This window comes from Engraulis encrasicolus, chromosome 9 (assembly GCF_034702125.1).
Source record: "Engraulis encrasicolus isolate BLACKSEA-1 chromosome 9, IST_EnEncr_1.0, whole genome shotgun sequence".
NCBI classification, from domain to species: domain Eukaryota; kingdom Metazoa; phylum Chordata; class Actinopteri; order Clupeiformes; family Engraulidae; genus Engraulis; species Engraulis encrasicolus.
In genome coordinates this window covers 46,623,488-46,641,789 of record NC_085865.1, presented here as the reverse complement: position 1 = coordinate 46,641,789, position 18,302 = coordinate 46,623,488, and the positions used below count along the sequence as shown (strand labels likewise).

At 44.2% G+C, this 18,302-nt stretch overlaps 3 protein-coding genes across 4 annotated transcripts in view; all 3 read left to right on the top strand.

Annotated features, from left to right (window-relative positions):
* Positions 1–3,945, top strand: part of ttc21a (tetratricopeptide repeat domain 21A) — a 28,392-nt gene extending 24,447 nt beyond the window's left edge. Inside the window, exons 26-29 of the mRNA XM_063207268.1 lie at positions 337–567; positions 830–950; positions 1,738–1,805; positions 3,425–3,945. Of these exons, the coding sequence (XP_063063338.1) occupies positions 337–567; positions 830–950; positions 1,738–1,805; positions 3,425–3,502 (498 nt within the window). The 3' untranslated portion in view covers positions 3,503–3,945. The remainder of the gene's footprint in view (positions 1–336; positions 568–829; positions 951–1,737; positions 1,806–3,424) is intronic.
* Positions 3,946–5,519: 1,574 nt separating this feature from the next.
* Positions 5,520–8,998, top strand: cebp1 (CCAAT/enhancer binding protein (C/EBP) 1). 2 transcript variants are annotated; one of them, XM_063207266.1, is made up of 3 exons: positions 5,520–5,558; positions 5,898–6,518; positions 8,039–8,998. In XM_063207266.1, the coding sequence occupies exons 2-3, from the start codon at positions 6,180–6,182 to the stop codon at positions 8,375–8,377; spliced, it is 678 nt and encodes a 225-aa protein (XP_063063336.1). In that variant the 5' UTR covers positions 5,520–5,558; positions 5,898–6,179; the 3' UTR covers positions 8,378–8,998. The 2 variants fall into 2 exon arrangements, with proteins under 2 accessions (XP_063063336.1, XP_063063335.1); XM_063207265.1 differs by having other exon boundaries at positions 8,036–8,998.
* A 6,768-nt stretch (positions 8,999–15,766) lies between these two features.
* Positions 15,767–18,302, top strand: part of slc22a17 (solute carrier family 22 member 17) — a 21,189-nt gene continuing 18,653 nt past the window's right edge. Inside the window, exons 1-2 of the mRNA XM_063207264.1 lie at positions 15,767–16,634; positions 17,646–18,302. The exon at positions 17,646–18,302 is cut by the window's right edge and continues 65 nt beyond it. Coding sequence (XP_063063334.1) covers positions 17,897–18,302 — 406 coding nt within the window. The 5' untranslated portion in view covers positions 15,767–16,634; positions 17,646–17,896. The remainder of the gene's footprint in view (positions 16,635–17,645) is intronic.

Genomic DNA, 18,302 nt, shown 5'->3' with positions numbered 1-18,302 from the left:
ATGCACACAACAAAATTGCATTTATGCCTCACCCGTGCAAGGGGGCAGCCCTCAATGGCGCCCCTAGGGAGCAGTGCGGTGGGACGGTACTATGCTCAGGGTATCTCGGTCATGGAGGAGGATGGGGGAGAGCACTGGTTGATTACTCCCCCCACCAACCTGGCAGGTCGGGAGTTGAACCGGCAACCTTTGGGTTACAAGTCTGACGCCCAACCTGCTTACCCATGACTGCCAAAAAACAAAAACACGGTGTGTGTGAGCGTGCGTGCGCGCGTGTCTGTGTGTGTGTGTGCGTGCGTGTGTGTCTGTGTGTGCTGATGATGTGTGTGTTGTCAGACTGACAGGGAGTGTGTAGCGGAGCTGTTGTGCCTGAGCCAGGCCTTCATGCTGCTGAACCAGGCTCCGCGGGCACGCAACCAGCTGAAGCGGCTCTCCAAGGTGGAGTGGGCCCAGGACATCGCCGACGAGCTGGAACACGGCCTGCTGCTGCTGGCGGACATGTACATCGCCTCGGGCAAATACGACATCGCCACCAAATTCGCCAAGCTCTGCCTCACGCGCAACAAGGTGAGACGACGCTCAAAGATATTCAATATGGTAAATCTAGATAAATCGTCAACACGAGTCACCAATGCAAAGGAGTAAGAAAGAAATGCTCAAATTCATCAGGCAGTCTATTGTGAAAAATGTAATTTTCTGTACAAAATGTATCAGCCACTTTTATATTTTACAAGCATTTGGCTGGTGAATGGTGCAAAACTTTTCATCCTGTGTGCCGTCTGTGTGTCTATGTACGTGTGTGTGTGTGTCTGCCAAACCCTCTCTTTAGTCCTGCTGTAAAGCGCTTGAGTATCTGGGCTACATAGCGGAGACCGAGCATTCATACAGAGACGCTGCCGAGCACTACGCAGAGGCCTGGAGACTGAGCTACAGAGCCAACCCCACCATAGGTCAGCCACAAACATGACACTATGTAGAGACATAGCATTACAAAGGGCCATCCTCACCATAGGTCAGCCACAAACATGACACTATATATAGAGACATAGTAGTTTTGGGTAGGGTGCGCACATAAAAAGTCACTTGTTGTATGTGCCAGACAAAGGTGTCAGACAGTTCAAGAAGGTAATCTGCACACTGTGGAATAATCTCCAAAAATATAAACTTTATTTAATTAAAATAGCAATGTTTCGATGACCCGGGATCTTCATCAGGCATTGATCAGAAAACATAACATTGCACAGGGCCAACCCCACCATAGTAAGCAACATGACACTGTGTAGACATATAGCAAAGCAACATTACACAGGGTCAACCCCACCATACATCAGTACAGTAAACACATTTCTTAGAGACATAACTACACAGGTCAAATAGGTCAGTAGACACACAACACTTTAAACACATTTCACAGGGTCAACCCCACCATAGGTCAGTACAGACACATAACACTACGCAGGTTCAGCCCCACCATACTGTAGGTCAGTAGACACACACATAACACTTTATAGACATGCTAATACTACACAGAAAAAAAAATCCACCATACGTAACACTTTACAGGATTTAACCACCACAGGCAGCTGATAACCTACTACAGACTCTCTGGAGATAGCTGTCCTTTCAAGGCATGCCCCTCATCTCCCCCTCTCTTCCTCTTTGCCACTCTCTCCCTTGGCTACCGGCTGGCATTTAACCACATCTCTCTTCCTCTTCCTCTTCCTCCTCTCTCCCCAGGCTACCGGCTGGCATTTAACTACCTCAAGTTTAAGAAGTACACAGAGGCCATAGACGTATGTTACAAGGTGTGCAGCTCTCAGTCTCAGTCACACTAACGCAGATGTATGTGTCAAATTTATGTTTCATTTGTTCAGGTTTCTTTAGCTGATTTAACAGTATTTCTGGGATGCATTTCCCAAAACCATAGTTGCTAACAAACTTACTTGCAATGTAATTTTGCATTGGCAACTCACTAAGTTGCTAACTGGTTAACAACACTGCTTTCAAGAAGTGGGTTACTGATCATACATGTGAATGTAACATGTTATCGTCACTGCCATACCTGTATGTGATTTGATGGTTTGAACGTTTTCAATAGTGTACTATGTAAAGTAGCCCCTTAAAGGACCAGTTCAGTCAATTTCAGTATGCTGTTGTATTGCTCACGCTATACCCTTGACTTGTCAGTACCCGGTGATGCCACATTTTTCGGCTCAGCCCTTTCCGAGATATGAGCAATTCTAATGGGGGCAGCGTTTGTTTACATTTTTTTTTTTTTTAATTAACATTAGCCTAGTCCAAATATTTTCCCAAAAGGCTGTTTGCTAGTTGTCTGCTGATGTTGAATTTTTGGGAATAAATAAAAATGTTTTTTTGAAATGTAAGCGAACAGCTGCCCCCAATACAATGACCAGGATCTCGGAAAAGGCTGAAGTAGAAAAAAAGTGTGAGCATTACAACTGCATGTTGAAATCGACTGAAGCTATCCTTTAATTCCATGGTGTCCTGGCACATGGTGCCCTGGCACATAGACACAACTGGCACAACTGTTTTTTAATGGCTATTGTTCTGAAGAAAAACCACAAAAGATAACATTTCCCTGTGAAATGACCAAGCATAAAAAGCTTCCATAGAACCTTGTCTCTACGTAGGTGATTTTGCAACTCCTCAAAGGAGATACAAACACGCGCAACGCAGATACAGCAGTACTGCTCAGTCACACACACACACTCTGATGGCCAAACCTGATAACTGTGGGTGTTCACGGGTTCGCTAAAGACACTGGGGCAAATTCATTCCTTATTAATACTTTGTGCTAATTATTTGAAAAAGAAAGAAAGAAAAAAAGAAAGAAAGAAAGTTTTTCTGTGTATGTGTACAGCATGTTTGTGTGTCAGGGCAGAAAACCCAGTACGACCAGAGCCACACACTTCTCTCTCTGGCAACCTTGGAATCCTGTATTTCGAATTGGGGGTTCGAATAAAAGAGTGTGTGTGTGTGTGTGTGTGTGTGTGTGTGTGTGTGTGTGTGTGTGTGTGTGTGTGTGTGTGTGTGTGTGTGTGTTTGTGTGTGTGTGTGTGTGTGTGTGTGTGTGTGTGTGTGTGTGTGTGTGTGTGTGTGTGTGTGTCTTCAAACTCCCTCTGACATAGCTTTGCCATCAGAGGTGAAATCCAGTTACAACATTTGTTTTTGGCAATCAATCAGTACCTATGGCAATCTATTTGCCTGGTTAACACCAGACCTAATCACAAGTGAGATCGAAACGATTGTGTAGAACTAAAGGCAGTATGGGAGTTCTCAAGCTAGCAATCTATCAGTATCTGTAACATCTGTAACACAGCATCTGTATATTACTGTATATTATATGTTTGTAATGCATATTCCCATGTTGTTTAATATTCTGCATGTTGCTGTGATGTTTTAGGTCCTGGAGGAGCACCGTGACTTTCCCCAGATTGAAACGGCCATTCTGCATCGGGCGTGGCAGGCCTTGAGGCCATAAACCCTGCCCACCATCACCCACCCCCACATACTGTAGACACCGGCAACTACATTCATATCCATATTTGTCATTTCAGATATCCTACCCACCAGTGCCACTGGTTTTAATGGGTTTTTTTAAAATGTTTTTTGTTTTGTTTTTGATATTTAGAAGAGTAAAATGATGCACATCCCACCTCCCTGAGGCCAGGTGGCAAAGGCATATCTATCAACTGAGAGAGAAGCCTGCCAAAGGTGGCCTCCACTGGAACACAGTTGCCATCAGGCCACTAAAGGCCTGTCTTCATTAATGTCGTAATCCACAACATTTTACTCTGTACAGTAGTTTTCCATAGAATCTATAGGTCATGTTAATTTATTCTGTCCTAAGATGTGTGATTGAGGCATGCTCGTTTTAAGAAATAAAATTAATAGTATTGTTAAAATAAAATAGGCGGGACATCATGTCAGTCATGTTTTTTGGAATTTGAAATGAAGGAAACATATATGAAGGAAACATACAGTACGGTACACGCACACACACACACACACACACACACGCACAAACACACACACACACACACACACACACACACATACATTTGGTATGGGATTTGTGGTTCTCTATTTATAGAAGAAATGCTGAAATTGGAAGACTAAAGACAGTTTCTTCAGACTAGCATTTCTAAGAAAATCCTGCTTCTCTAGACTGTGATCTACAGAAGTCGGCCATGCTCGTCAGCCTCGGACTCCAGGCCAGAACGGATGTTTGCCGTCACTGCCGAGAAGTCAAGAGAGATTTTCCTGGTATCACAGGTCATGGCGTAACCCCTCTGCTTTTGAAGTCGTGATGTACAACTTTCAAAGCCATAAAATGTCAATTCATGGTGATCCAGTTGAAACCTACTATGCTCTTGCGAAACACGTTCAATTGTGTCACGTTTCAAAACCTATTCCAATCACTTCACCCCGGATAGAGGTGCGTACGGTAGCGGACAAAAAACTGCCCCTGTGTGTAACAGCTTCCTCTTGAGTACACTTTCTCACTCACCCCACTAACTGCTCTCAGAGAAAAGATTGCATGCTTCCCTGGTGGCTGTTTGTTGCCCAACGCGGCCTGATAAATAGAGCGAGTGCATGCCCCAACCGAGGGCAATGTATTTACAGCGTCTGGACTGCAGAGGGCAGCACACCAAGCAGCATACAGTCCCAGTCCCATGCTGCCCCATCACATAATCACAGGCCCTGTATTGGGGAGAGGCTTGCTAATTATAGCCTGAAAGTTCTTAACAATCAATTGTATTTCTCTACTTTGAACAGTAACAATTGTATTAATAGACTGTACTAATGGAAATATAATACACTGTATTATTAGAAATATTGTTTTTACGGTAGATGATTTGTTAGGGTGATGATTTGTGAATTTACAAGGGTGTATAGTGTATGTCTAAACTGTATGAACATATTGACAATCCCATATGTTTATTTTCATCTGTGGATTAAAAATAAGTATACAATACAAAAAATAAGTACATGTTGTATGCTACTTATTTAGATATTTTAAAGGAACCCTTGACATACATGTATTCTAGTTATGTGATGTTACTGGACATAGAGCCTTTGACTAGTGGGTATGAATTGTCAGAATGGATTTGCAAGATACCATTGTGTGTGTGTGTGTGTGCGTGCGTGCGTGCATGTGTGTGCGTGCCTGTGTATGTGTGCATACGTGCAAACACACACATACTTGCACGCAAGTGCAATCTGCCTTTAAAGTCAGGTCAAGACCTACCCTTGTCCCTTACCTACAAACTGAACTGAAGAAGTCAAGTGTAAGCAATATCACAATTAACTAACAACATCCAAGAGTCATTGTGAAAATAAAACATTAAAAAAGAGAGGGAAGGAGAGAAAGAGAGAGAGAGAGGGAAGGAGGAGAGAAGAGAAAAGAAGAGAAGGGGGGGTGTTGTGACAGAGGAAGTGATGGTGTCACGATCAGTTGAGTACCTGGCTCATAACGGAATTCGAAGTCAGACGTGGAGAGGCAGATAGAGGAACCTGCTGCCAAGCTCAAGACGGTAAGACACTCATCCCCCCTTAATACAGTAGCCTACTCTGTGTTGACTCTTGTCACACAGACTAACTCCACAATGCTTTCTGTGGTGGTGGTTAGTACAAAAATCAGTAGCAGGCAAATGTATGAAATGCAACACAGAAAAACGAATTTGTTGTATTTACAGTAGACAGTACCAGGTGGACATCATTATTGTAACCGTAAACTACAAAAAGTATGTATGTGATCAAATAACTACATTACTGTGAGGAGGTATGGTCAAAAGATTGTACTGATGATGAACATTTCATTGGATGCCTCAATGGGCCCGTTCTGACTTCTGACTGAGTGTGACTCTTGACAGGTACCCAGCATCAGGTATATCTTGCAGCAACTCCAGCCACACAGACGACTTAGCACCACTGACAACTCTCAACCCGACGCCTTCAACGGCTGAGTCCTTGCAGTGACCAGCCTCTCTCTCTCTCCAAGCCCTGAACAGCCTCAGTCTAGTCGTGACCAGCAGCCTCCACCTCCACCGTGCTCTGCCTGCCTCTAGCCTCTGCCTCTGACCAGCATCTTCCTCTGCCTCTGAGCAGCCTCTGCCTCTGACCAGCCTCTCCACACACACCGTGGGCCCCTGATAATGATGATGTTCCAGAAGCAAGTTCACCCTTCTGGCCCCCAGTGCTCGGTCATCCAGGGCGGGTACACGTCTCCCACATCCCTCTCCTACTCTGTGCTGAGTCACGCGGGGGGGCATTCAGCTGGGGCAGCATTGGGGGGCCACATGGGGGTGACCCCCGACAGCACCCCCACCTCGGTCAGCCACCAAGGCCACATGAGCCAGGATGCGGGCAACGGGCTGTACTGCACCGCGATGGGCTCTGCTCAGGGCTCCGGGATGGGCTACATGACCACGGCTGCCTGCTCCACTGGCAACATGGGAGACCACCAGGCCCAGCAGAACCACATGGCACAACAGGTACTGCACTGTGTGCAAGTCAAGTTTATTTCTAGAGCACATTTAACACAATACTAGTTCACACAAAGAGCTTTACAGATGATAATAAAATAAAGGAATGCTAAACATACTGTTTACTATAGGACATCTATAGGGTACTGGTATCATATATACTGGTACTTTACGTAAAAGCTGGATGTTGCTTTGACACTGAATGAGTACGTAGCTGTGAGTTTGTACTAAGAGAAGCAGGGAAGGGTTTGGGAGAAAGAGATGGACAGGGAGAAATAAAAACAGAAATGTGGAAGGCAGAGAGAAACAGAGAAATGTGAATGACAGCTGCCATACAATTGCACACTTAGCTTTTTGTGAAATTCTTACTCCACACGCACATACACACACCTTTCATTGTTAAAAAAATCAACTGTTCACTGGGGAATGTTGATCATGGAGGAGTGCTGCTTCACTTTTGTCTCTTTAGCAGGTGCTCTTTGGCTCAAGGAGATAAAATTTCTTAAATTATGGTCAGACTTAGCTCCAGTTGTGGCTGTCGATAAGGTCTACCAAAGATTCCAAGGCACACTGCTGGTAAAGTTAAAAAGCCTTTAAAGGCTTTTTAACTTTACCAGCAGTGTGCCTTGGAATCTTTGGTAGACCTTATCGACAGCCACAACTGGAGCTAAGTCTGACCATAATTTAAGACACCTTTCATTGTATCGTAACCTTGAGACTGTGCCATTGCTGCATGTACTACACTACTGTATTTATTTATCCACTTATTTATTTATATGTTTGAAATCTGTTTTATCCCAGACTGCAGTAAAGAACTGTGCCAGACGTTGTTAAGTAATGCCAACAGTAGTCAGCTTTGTTCCAGTCGGGGTTTTAGTTCTGATAGGCTTTGAGCCGTATTAGAGTAGTCTCTCCCTCTGTTCCTGGGCCTCTCTCCTTCAGCACAGACTCACAGGTCTTTGGCATTTGATGTGTGGTCAGCATCAGACCACCAATAAAATGTGTTAATTCAACACTTAGAGAGTTGATTTTAACATCTTGACATCTTGGATTAACACTCTATTTGTTGTTACTGTGTATCCAGTATTTCTTGAATGGCATAGAATACCTTGTTGTTTTTGGAGTATCTTACTTTATTTTTTCTAGAATGTCTATCATTGATTTTAAAATTTCTTGAAAATAAAATCACTTTTGTATTTTTTTTGTAGTTATTGCTACCGTAATGGCTATGTTTTTCTCATGCATCATCTGACCAGTGCCTCTGGCCGTGTTGTGCACCTTCATTTGTCTATTCACAGTCTTTGTTGTGCTCTCTGCCTGATCACAGCCAAGGCTCTAAATGAATGGCCAAATGGTGGTAAAATTTCAGTTTGGCTGGTAGAAAAGAAGACGTACTAGTCCCTTTGACCCATTAGTCAGTGTGTATTTAGCTCGTGAGATTAATCTCTACTAGCCATTTTGGCAGGTGATGAAAAAAGTGAATTTGGGCCCCTGATCACTGGCTTAATTGTCTGCTCTCTCCCTAGCAGGACTTCCCCTCCTTCCTCCTGCCCCCTCCTCCTCCTCCTCCGTCCTCTGCCACGGCTCTCCACCGGCCGCCCATGTCCAAGAAGGGCGTGAACAAGGACAGCCTGGAGTACCGTCTGCGTCGGGAGCGCAACAACATCGCGGTGCGCAAGAGCCGGGACAAGGCGCGGCGTCGCATCCAGCTGACCCAGCAGCGGGCCCTGCAGCTGCAACAGGAGAACCAGCGGCTGACGCTGCTCATCGACCAGCTGACCCACGAGCTGGACACCCTGCGCCACTACCTGGCACAGAGGCCGGCGCCACCCCTGCAGCGCGCCAAGACTGAGGGGGACGCCTGCTGACCAGCTACTGTACAAGCACCACACAATACACAACACACCCTATGCTGAATACAGTACATATGCACGTGTACGTGCGTGCACACACAGGCACGCACGCACACACACACACACACACACACACACACACACACACACACACACACACACACACACACAGCGCTCCAAGACTGAGAAGGGCAGCAGCTGACTTGTCAGCAGCCGGGTGAAACGGCATATACACCTCATATACGTACATCACACACTCATACCTTTCACTCACAAGGCATATACATGAAAACAGCAAATGAATGTCAAATATTTCACACAGAAACAGACCTGCATTGTGCCATACATTGTTATGGTATGGTGTGCTCTGGCGAATAACCTACATGGGGTCAAGCGAACAGGTGCCCATTTAGCTGGTTGTGCCAGCCAGATTTTGCCACGCATAAAGAAACAAAAACCAAACTTTAAAAGCAACTGTACAGCCTTTTATAAATCAGCATCTTCTATTGTTATTGTCCTTGTGCATTGTATGTACATTTTTTGTATGCATATTTTTCAGAATGATTACAGTAATGTTTCTGATTGATATCTTTTGTAAACTATAATGTGTGAATAAAAAATGTTGAATGTAAATAATTGTCGGTGTACAGGCCACGACATTGCACAATACTGTTTTTTGCAATAAAGTTCGGTCAAGAAAAGACTAAGGAGTTAAGTATGAGTATGTGAGTAACACCTTTAAAGATGGGGTGAGTTAAGAAGTCAAAAAATCAATAGGAACGTACTGTATCTGATGGTTGTCACACTGCACTTCCCGAACCGTCATAAACTGCTGAGAGCGTTAAAATGAAAAAAAAAGGTCTTAAACTTCTATTTTTTTTGCCTGCAATTAGCTGCTCAAAAGTGTGTGTGTGAGTCCGGCCAAGACAGATAATAAACATCCACTGGTGAAGGCACTTCCCCTTTTTGGCGTACTTATCATATCCCTGCCGACACATCCTCCCTGCCTGCTGCCTTTTCACCTCACTGCTCCTCTCTGCATCACACTGAGCTGAATTAAATGAAATTGACAACACGATTGAATTGTGACAAGATGTTAACCCAGGAAATGCCATGCTGTCTTGCATTATCGTTCCGATCTGAAAGACAGCATGGAAACCCTAAGTGAAACCTTAGCTAGCCTGAGTTTGGGAATCCAAGCACAAAATGGGAAGGGAGACCAAGACATATTATTAGACAAACAAAAGCTTGCAGATAAATCAAGTCGACGCCAGATGTGAAAACAGATTTTTTTATTTTTTTATTTTTTAAAGATATTTTTATGGGCTTTTTTGGGCCTTTATTTCAGATAGTACAGTGAAGGTGCGACAGGAAGTGAGTGTGGAGAGAGATGGGGTAGGGTTGGGAAATGACCTCGTCCGGACTCGAACCATTGGCATGCAAGACCAAGTGTGGTGAACAGATTTTCCATAAAGTTTTAGATATTACTTTAAATTGGTTACATTGATCTCCTCTAGAAAAATAGATACTTCCCAGACTGTATCTCACTTGAAATAGTCTGGCTATAGCCAGGCTAACAAGATGTGGTGTTAAAAAAAAATAATCGACCCTGTCAAGGACCATTTCGTCATTTTGTTAATACTCCTCATACGTTAGCTCGCTCGGAATTACGACACGTCTGTGTAATTTTTTGCGTCCTCAGGGGCCTACAGCAGTCTGTAGCCAAGGGGTCCCAGGCCACCTTAATACAGCCTGGCCTTCAGGTCATCAATATGTCCAGCACAATTACCACTGCACTGGTACACTAGCACCTCTCACCACATACATGCAGTACAGTGGTACATACATCAAATAGGGGGATAGAGACAGATAAGTCCACATCAGCTGTATATTACTGTATATCGTCACTGTCACCTTTGTTTTTCAAGGACAAGATCAAGGACACCTGACCTGACTGCCAATCAAATACCAGTTTCAGTTTGAGATCCGATCTTATCTCCACGTCCAGATATGGCCTACAAGCTGGGATGCCTGTGAGATATCATCATGTTCATGCACGTGTGCACGCACGCACGCACGCACGCACGCACGCACGCACACACACACACACACACACACACACACACACACACACACACACACACACACACACACATTGTAGACAAGCACATAAATAATAAATAATGAAATAATTTAGTAATTTTAATATCGTTTCTACTTACTAGCCAGAACAAGGTATTCCTTTCCACATCTAATCTTATCAGCCATTTCTTTCTCTGTGTGGCTACATAGCGGGATACTTTTAAGACCATGATCACAATAATAGCAGATAATATCACCATACACAAGTCAGGTGAGGCCCAGATTAATAAATGGGGGTTCTCTCTCTCTCTCTCTCTCTCTCTCTCTCTCTCTCTCTCTCTCTCTCTCTCTCTGTCTGTTTATGGGAAGTCAGTGTGTGAAGGGCACATCATGTCACCCCAGACGGGGATGGGTGTGATTTCAATACACACACACACACACAGACACACACACAGAGACAGACACAGACACACACACACACACACACACACACACACACACACACACACACACACACACACACACACACACACACACACACACACACACACACACACACACACAGACACACAGGGAGAGGAGCCAGCCAGGCCAGGCCAGGGTGGCAGATAGATAGATAGCATCAGCTGCCCGGGGAAGACAGGAGCTGGCTTCTTCCTGTGTCTTCACCTCATGGACAGACAGGACCACACTGATAGCACCAGACAACCACACACACACACACACACACACACACACACACACACACACACACACACACACACACACACACACACACACACACACACACACACACACACACACACACACACACACACACACACACACACACACACACACACACACACACACACACACACCATACATCATGAAATTCAACTAGCCCTAAATTCATGGTGTGTGTATGAGTGCACAAAGCATGCATGCCGTGTGTGTGTGCACATGCGTGGTAAGATTTCAACACCACACACACACACACACACACACACACACACACACACACACACACACACACACACACACACACACACACACACACACACACACACACACACACACACACACACAGACCTACGGGCTGCATATACTAGATAGCATCGGCCCAAGACAGAGAGGAGCTGGGTTCCTCCTGTGATGGTGCTTAGCATGGACAGCTATAGTCACAGACTGATAGCACAAGGCAGTAAGGAGAGACAGACAAGTATGTCAGTATGGATTTAAATGCATTATTCGACATCATCATTAACATTATGCATTAACAGATATTGTCAGACGACACTATAAATACCTAGTATCTAGATAATTGATCGTTTTGTGTTACTGGACGCAGTCTTATCATAAGATCATTACGGGTAGGCAGGAGCTCCCCATCCACACCCTCTCAATAACAGTAACAAGCCACTAGCAGATTTTCACACGTTCGGCTTTTAGAAGTACACCACCCTACTTCCTCGCTTGCTCAAGCCAAGGAACTTATGATAACTTAATGTGTAGAGTTTCAATTCAATCCAATTCAGTTCAGTTTATTATAGGGTTATGTGCAATTAAAACATAGCCTAAATGTTAACATTGCATGCATTGTACCAGAGTTAGCCTCAGGCTAATTTGCATCTGTAGTCCCTGACAGGACATAAAACATTAAAATAAAATAAACAATAATAAAATAAAACAATCAAAAACATATGAACATACACATGAAAACAAACAAATCACTCATATGGTAAATTCCCTGCAAGGTAATATTTTGTGTAAGGTAATATCTGTGACTTAAAGCTCCTGAATGACAGATAGCTCTTTAGGTCACTTGATAGTAGATCATAGGCTACTCTCGTGGAATGTGTTGGAAAATGTCAATGGAGCAGAAACTTATGCATAGCACGGCTAGGGGACAGATTTATTTTAGTTTAGTTTGTGTGTGTATGTATTTGTGTGTGTGCTGTGTGTGTAGTCTTTATTAATTAAAAAAAAAAAACTAACCCCTGTTTGCAACTGCACTTGTTGTGTGCACATTTTTTCATAATTGAATAGGGGTTTTTGATTTAATTCTTCATGTTTATGCCTTGCATAGCCTACACTTGCCTTGCATACTCAATAAAGATACATTGGCCTCTTTTACATGAGACACTTAATTCAGAATTAGGCTAACTCAATTTAATTCCGAATAAAACTTGTTTATTTAGTCTTTTTTTGGGGGGTTGGGGGTATATTATTTTTCAGGCAGGAAGATGACAGGAAACGAAATGGGAGAGAGAGACGGAGAAAGATCGGGAAATGACCCGAGCCGGGAATCATACCTGCGTCGCCCACGTAGCAGTTCAGTGCCCAGCCGTTAGAGCCACAGCTGGGCCATTCCGAATAAAACTTGATTCAGTTTTGAAAACATCTTGTAAACTCTTCGCAACTCGTAATTAATTGAAAGTGCAACGTAAACTCTGCAGAAATATTTAATTCTGAATTATTAATCCTGAGTTGCAGATCATGTAAACATCATTAGATATGGCCACGGACGAAAAAAATAAGGCTAGTGTTACCATCTTCCTCAGCATCTTCCCAGTGGACATATGTGATTGTGAAGCGATATCAGTCATGTCCGTAAGTCTCCAAAGATGGGGAAATAGGCAACAGGTAAGAGGACCTTTCATTGGAGCCATTTAAAACATTAGAGTCTCATGACAATTAAGTTCAAATGAACCCACTCAACATACTGAATGAACAAACTATGGCTAGGTGCTATTTCCTAACAATGTGAAATCAGAAGTATTTGTATGCCTGGCACTATAGAAAGGAGATAGGCCTACCCAAAATGTCTATTGCATTGAATACACGTTTAATGTGACTATGATCATTATTGTGGGTCAAAATTAATAGAAATTAAAGGTAAATTATTAAGTTTTTTGGTAGTTTATTATTTCAAGAATTTATGTTACCCACTCAAACTTTCTTCATCTTTTTCATGATGACATGGACATGAGCACTTTTAGGCCATATGAATAGGTGGAGCTTCTCCCTGTCCACCATTTTGAATTGCCAGAGACATCTTTGGATGCAAAAATGACTGCACTTGTTCAGATAAGCAAATATCTGTTTAATATTCATGAAAAGATAGCCTAAACTCTGTGAATGGGCAGCATACATTTTGAAAATAAACAACTAAAATGACATGTTGGTCCTTTCAGAGTTTGAAAGAGATAAGGACGGAATGAGAAAGACAAAAACATACAGACAGATTGACAGAGGCCAAAGTCTATCTCTCTCTCCATATTTCGTACGTTGTGATTGAATACTGGAAATCAGCTTCCGTTACGTCCAACAGCAGCAATAAATATTGGGGCTTTGTCTTGAGGTCGCGAGTGCTGCAATGTGGATGTTCTCTCAGAGTCCAGGGTGTTGAAATGCCTCAGGATCCTACTATCTCAGTGGGGCAATCTGTGGTCGGGACACTGTAATTCTGCCCACAAAATTGGGTAAGGCTGGGTTTCAGAGCTCTGCGCACTTGCTCAACACGAGGTGACCGGGCAGTATGTAGACAAATAATCACAACTTTTGACTGTTGTAATAGGTAATTTCAGAAATCACAAGGGATTTCTTTATTTTAATTATTGCATTGCATGACATTGTTGCAGGTGAGTTTGTTGCAATGAGTTTACATAGGCCTACTGTTCAACATTGTGAGCTGTTTACCCACAGATATAAGTTTACAACATACTTCATCAGATATTTCTGAGGCAACATTGAGACGTCTGATAGGAGCCTTGGAGTTTAACGACGTTGACGTTAAAAACAGAAATGGAAATCCGTCACAGATTCCCATGTGTTTAACCGAAAACTCCAACTGACATAAAATATGTGAAGAGCTATTTCACAAAATGTATGAAAAGCCAATGCACACTCACATTTACGCACACATTTACGCACACGCACACGCACACACACACATGCATGCACTTCCACACACACACATGCATGCACTTCCACACACACACACACACACACACACACACACACACACACACACACACACACACATACACACACACACACGCGCACGCACAAAGATGTATACAATACAAATACATATAGGCCTATACATATTTCTTTTAAATGTAGTGGGGCAATCAGAACCGGATTAATGTTTTTTTCCTGAAGACATTATTTTTATTGTCCCGTCGTCTGCCCCCATTTCCAGGGCTGTTAACTGAGGTTACTGTTAATTGAGGTTCTTAACACACACACACACACATATATATATATACATATATATATAGGCCTACCCAGTGGTGTAGTCTACGTAGAACGCAGGCATACGGAGTATACCCACTTCTAAATTTTAGGGACTTCAGTATACCCACTTAAAATGGATTGATCCATTGTTTAGAATAGCATACATATATACAGTATACCCACTTCAAAAAATGCTAGAATATACAGTATACCCACTTCAAAAAAGTAGACTACACCGCTGGGCCTACCGTATGTAGAGTGAGGTCCATATTTGATATTTGATCCCTGAATCCGAACATAATGAGCTGGTCATAGGCCTGTCGAAATCCACAGAACTACACTGCCCAACAGAGGCAAAGTGCAGTAACTCCAAATTGAGTTCAGACTGAAATTGGTCTTCATAACAACCACATCTTATGACAACTCCTTATGGTTCAAATGTGTCCCTTTTTCAAGATATTGATCAATGTTAGATTAGAGTAGAGTAGAGTACAGTATCATTGATTGATTCCAGGGGGAAATTAAGGTGTCAAGTAGCATACACACATAAATACAGAAAAAAAGACATGCCCCCGAGACATTACACACATACTTACACATAAAGTAACCAAATATTGCTCACTCTTACATACATTTAGTCAAGGCAGCTCTCTCTCTCTCTCTCTCTCTCTCTCTCTCTCTCTCTCTCTCTCTCTCTCTCTCTCTCTCTCTCTCTCTCTCTCTCTCTCTCTCTCTCTCTCTCTCTCTCTCTCTCTCTCTCTCTCTCTCTCTCTCTCTCTCTCTCTCACACACACACACACACACACACACACACACACACACACACACACACACACACACACACACACACACACACACACACACACACACACACACACACACACACACACATTGTTGCTACACTTATCCTTTGTAGGGCAGTATACATGGGTTCCAAAGTTTGTTTATAGCCTGACTGCGCAAAACTCCTCACTCCTTTGGATTTTTTTCTTCTTTACGTTTTTTTTCTTCTTTTTATTCATTCATTCAATGGCAAGCATGATGACGTTTCGACCTCTCTGTCTTCCTCAGATTCCAAAAATACCTTTTTTTCCAAAAATACGTAATCTTTTTGTTCAGCACCAGGGATTGTGCACAAGTAACTCTCTACAAGCGTATTCTAAATCTAAGCCATGTTCTGACAAGAGTTATTGTTGAGGAAAACACAGCCATTAGCTGGAAGGACTAGGCCAATTCTTCACTAGGCCTACTCATCTAACAGCTGCTGATCTCTGTCGCCATCATGCGGCTGACATCTGGACGCGCAGAGTAGGCCTACGGTTTAGCTCTCATTCACACGAAGGTCCCCGAGTCTGTACGAGTTCACTGGTCTTATTTCCGAAACATCCAATGCCTGTGCCCTTCTCGTCCTACTGGTCCTACCTCAAACTGGAGTTTGCCTAGGACCTCCCCTTTAAGACGAGGCTTGGGCATAATTTATTTATTTATTCCTGGTTTTGCGTCGGCAGATGTAAATTTCTGGTCGAGCAATAACGTGAGACATCAGCAGCAACAGCCCAAGTCTGGCGTTACCCTTCTGCTCAATGGGAAAGGCGTTGTTACTGAAACTGCATTCAAGAACACCGTGCGTAAATCTCGAGAGCGAAAACAGCCGGGTTCCATGAGCCGAACGCGAGGTGCACTTTCACTTGACAAACTGTCTGAAGAACTGGCCGGCGGAGAATATAGCCAAATGGACAAAGCCGCCTGCCGAAGTGCGCATAGAGCTAGGAGTGAGGAGTGAATGCAGAATACGACATCTGGAACACAGTGTAGCTCTCCTCTGTTTCAACGAATGCCTTGCGAAATCCTTGCTCATTATTCAGGAACTAAAAAAACACAAGTGACGTTAGCCACCGCGACTTCAAAGGGGATTGTTATTTAGCCCAGTGCATTGCGTGCCTCTGTGGTCTACTGTGGAATAATAAAGGTAGGCTATGGTTTCTTCGTTTCAAGTTGACTGGTCATTTTGATGTCTGCTGTTGCGGGGTTCCACTGTGCCGTGGCGGAAATGAAATCGCGTCTGAATGTGGATATTTCTTGGCGCAGGTGTCTGTTAAGTGTCTTTGAGCGAATACGTCATCTGTTTCGCCCTGCCATAACGTCGGCCGATTGCGGAGACTAGTGGGACTACATGATACACAGTGTCCTGCTGCTGTCTTTGCCTGTCATGCAGTGTGTTTGGATCTGCATAATGGGGTTGTTTAGTTCTGCTTTGACCGCATCGGCGCACAGTACTTTTCCCCTCTGAAGAACACCCCCTTATATAACACATGGATTCCGTCAACACTATTTCCTGGCCTGATGGTGGCTATGTATGTCTTAGGATCGAGAGCCCACCATGTGTTCTTAAAGCTGAAGTTGGACCAAAAGACTACAATGCCATCTAACTGAACACTTGGTTTGTTGAAGTTGGCAATAACCAGACGACCGAGGTCCTGAGAGGCCCTCAAAAGTAGACCTCGCTGATGATGTTTGGAATACTATTCAATTAATATTCAAAGATAGAGAAATTATTTCTGTATAGACTACTCAGCCCATTGGTATTGGTTGATTGATTGAAACATTTGCATCCTAATTGGTCACAACAACAGAGGACTTCTTTTTACAGCAAGTCTTTGCAATACTTGTGTACTTATGTTTACGACCAAGATAAGTTGTTGCGCCATGAAGCAGTGACAGTGTGTACAGTGGACATGGTTACAACTGCGTAATATGCTTCTTATCTAACATGGAAAGATTTGCCGCTCACGTTACCATCGCTAATTAGAACCGGAAGGATGCTTCGATTGGTCGTTATATATCTTTGAGTTGTAATTGTGCTCTGGCCACAAGGCACCGCTGAGTGCTATGCCAGAGGACACTACTGTGATTAAGTGACAACAGTGCCGCAGCTCATGTCCTGTCCCAAACATGTGATGTCTGTTGTTTCTGTCCACAGATAGGCCTACTCCTCTTCCCGCAGCTCTCCTGGGGGTAGACAGAGGAAGAGAGAGAGGGAGAGACGCAGACTTGAAGGTCTATCTTTCTCTCTCTCTCTCTTTCTTTCCTTCTTCCCGGGCTTTTGCTCTGCGAGGAGCCATCCACAGTGACAAGACATCAGTTCACTGAGCTGTGACAGGGTCGCCAGGATTCTGCCTCACCTCACTTTGTTGTTTTTGTTGTGAGGCCCAACCTCGCCCGTCTGTAAACATGACATCCACCTCCTCGCCGCTGGCCTCCCCCTCCCCCTCCCCCTCTCCTCCTCCGTCACTCCCCTCCTCCTCGACTCCCTCTTCCCCGGCCCCCTCCACCCTCCCGCTGCCCCCCTCGCTGCCCCCCACGGGCGAGGTGATGGTGCTGGCCCTGGGCCGCAAGAAGCAGCGTGTGCTCATCGCCCTGTCCATCCTGCCCAACCTCTTCCTGGCCTTTCTGCTCTCCTCCGACCCTTTGCTGACGCTGGCCTCCCCGCACCACTGCCGCCTCCCGGGGCCCTCGCCCTCCCCGCAGGTGCTCAACGCCTCGCTGCCCTGGGAGAAGGGAGGCCGGCAGGGGGAGAGCGGAGGCCTGTCCCAGTGCAAGCAGTACCTGATGGTCAACGGCACCCAGGCCGGGGTGG

Bases quoted from the DNA above. Each gene is read 5' to 3' on its own strand.
- cebp1 (XM_063207265.1), top strand. From the start codon at position 6,180: ATGATGATGTTCCAGAAGCAAGTTCACCCTTCTGGCCCCCAGTGCTCG. The intron at 6,519-8,035 runs GTACTGCACTGT...CTCTCTCCCTAG, and splicing joins AGAACCACATGGCACAACAG to CAGGACTTCCCCTCCTTCCT.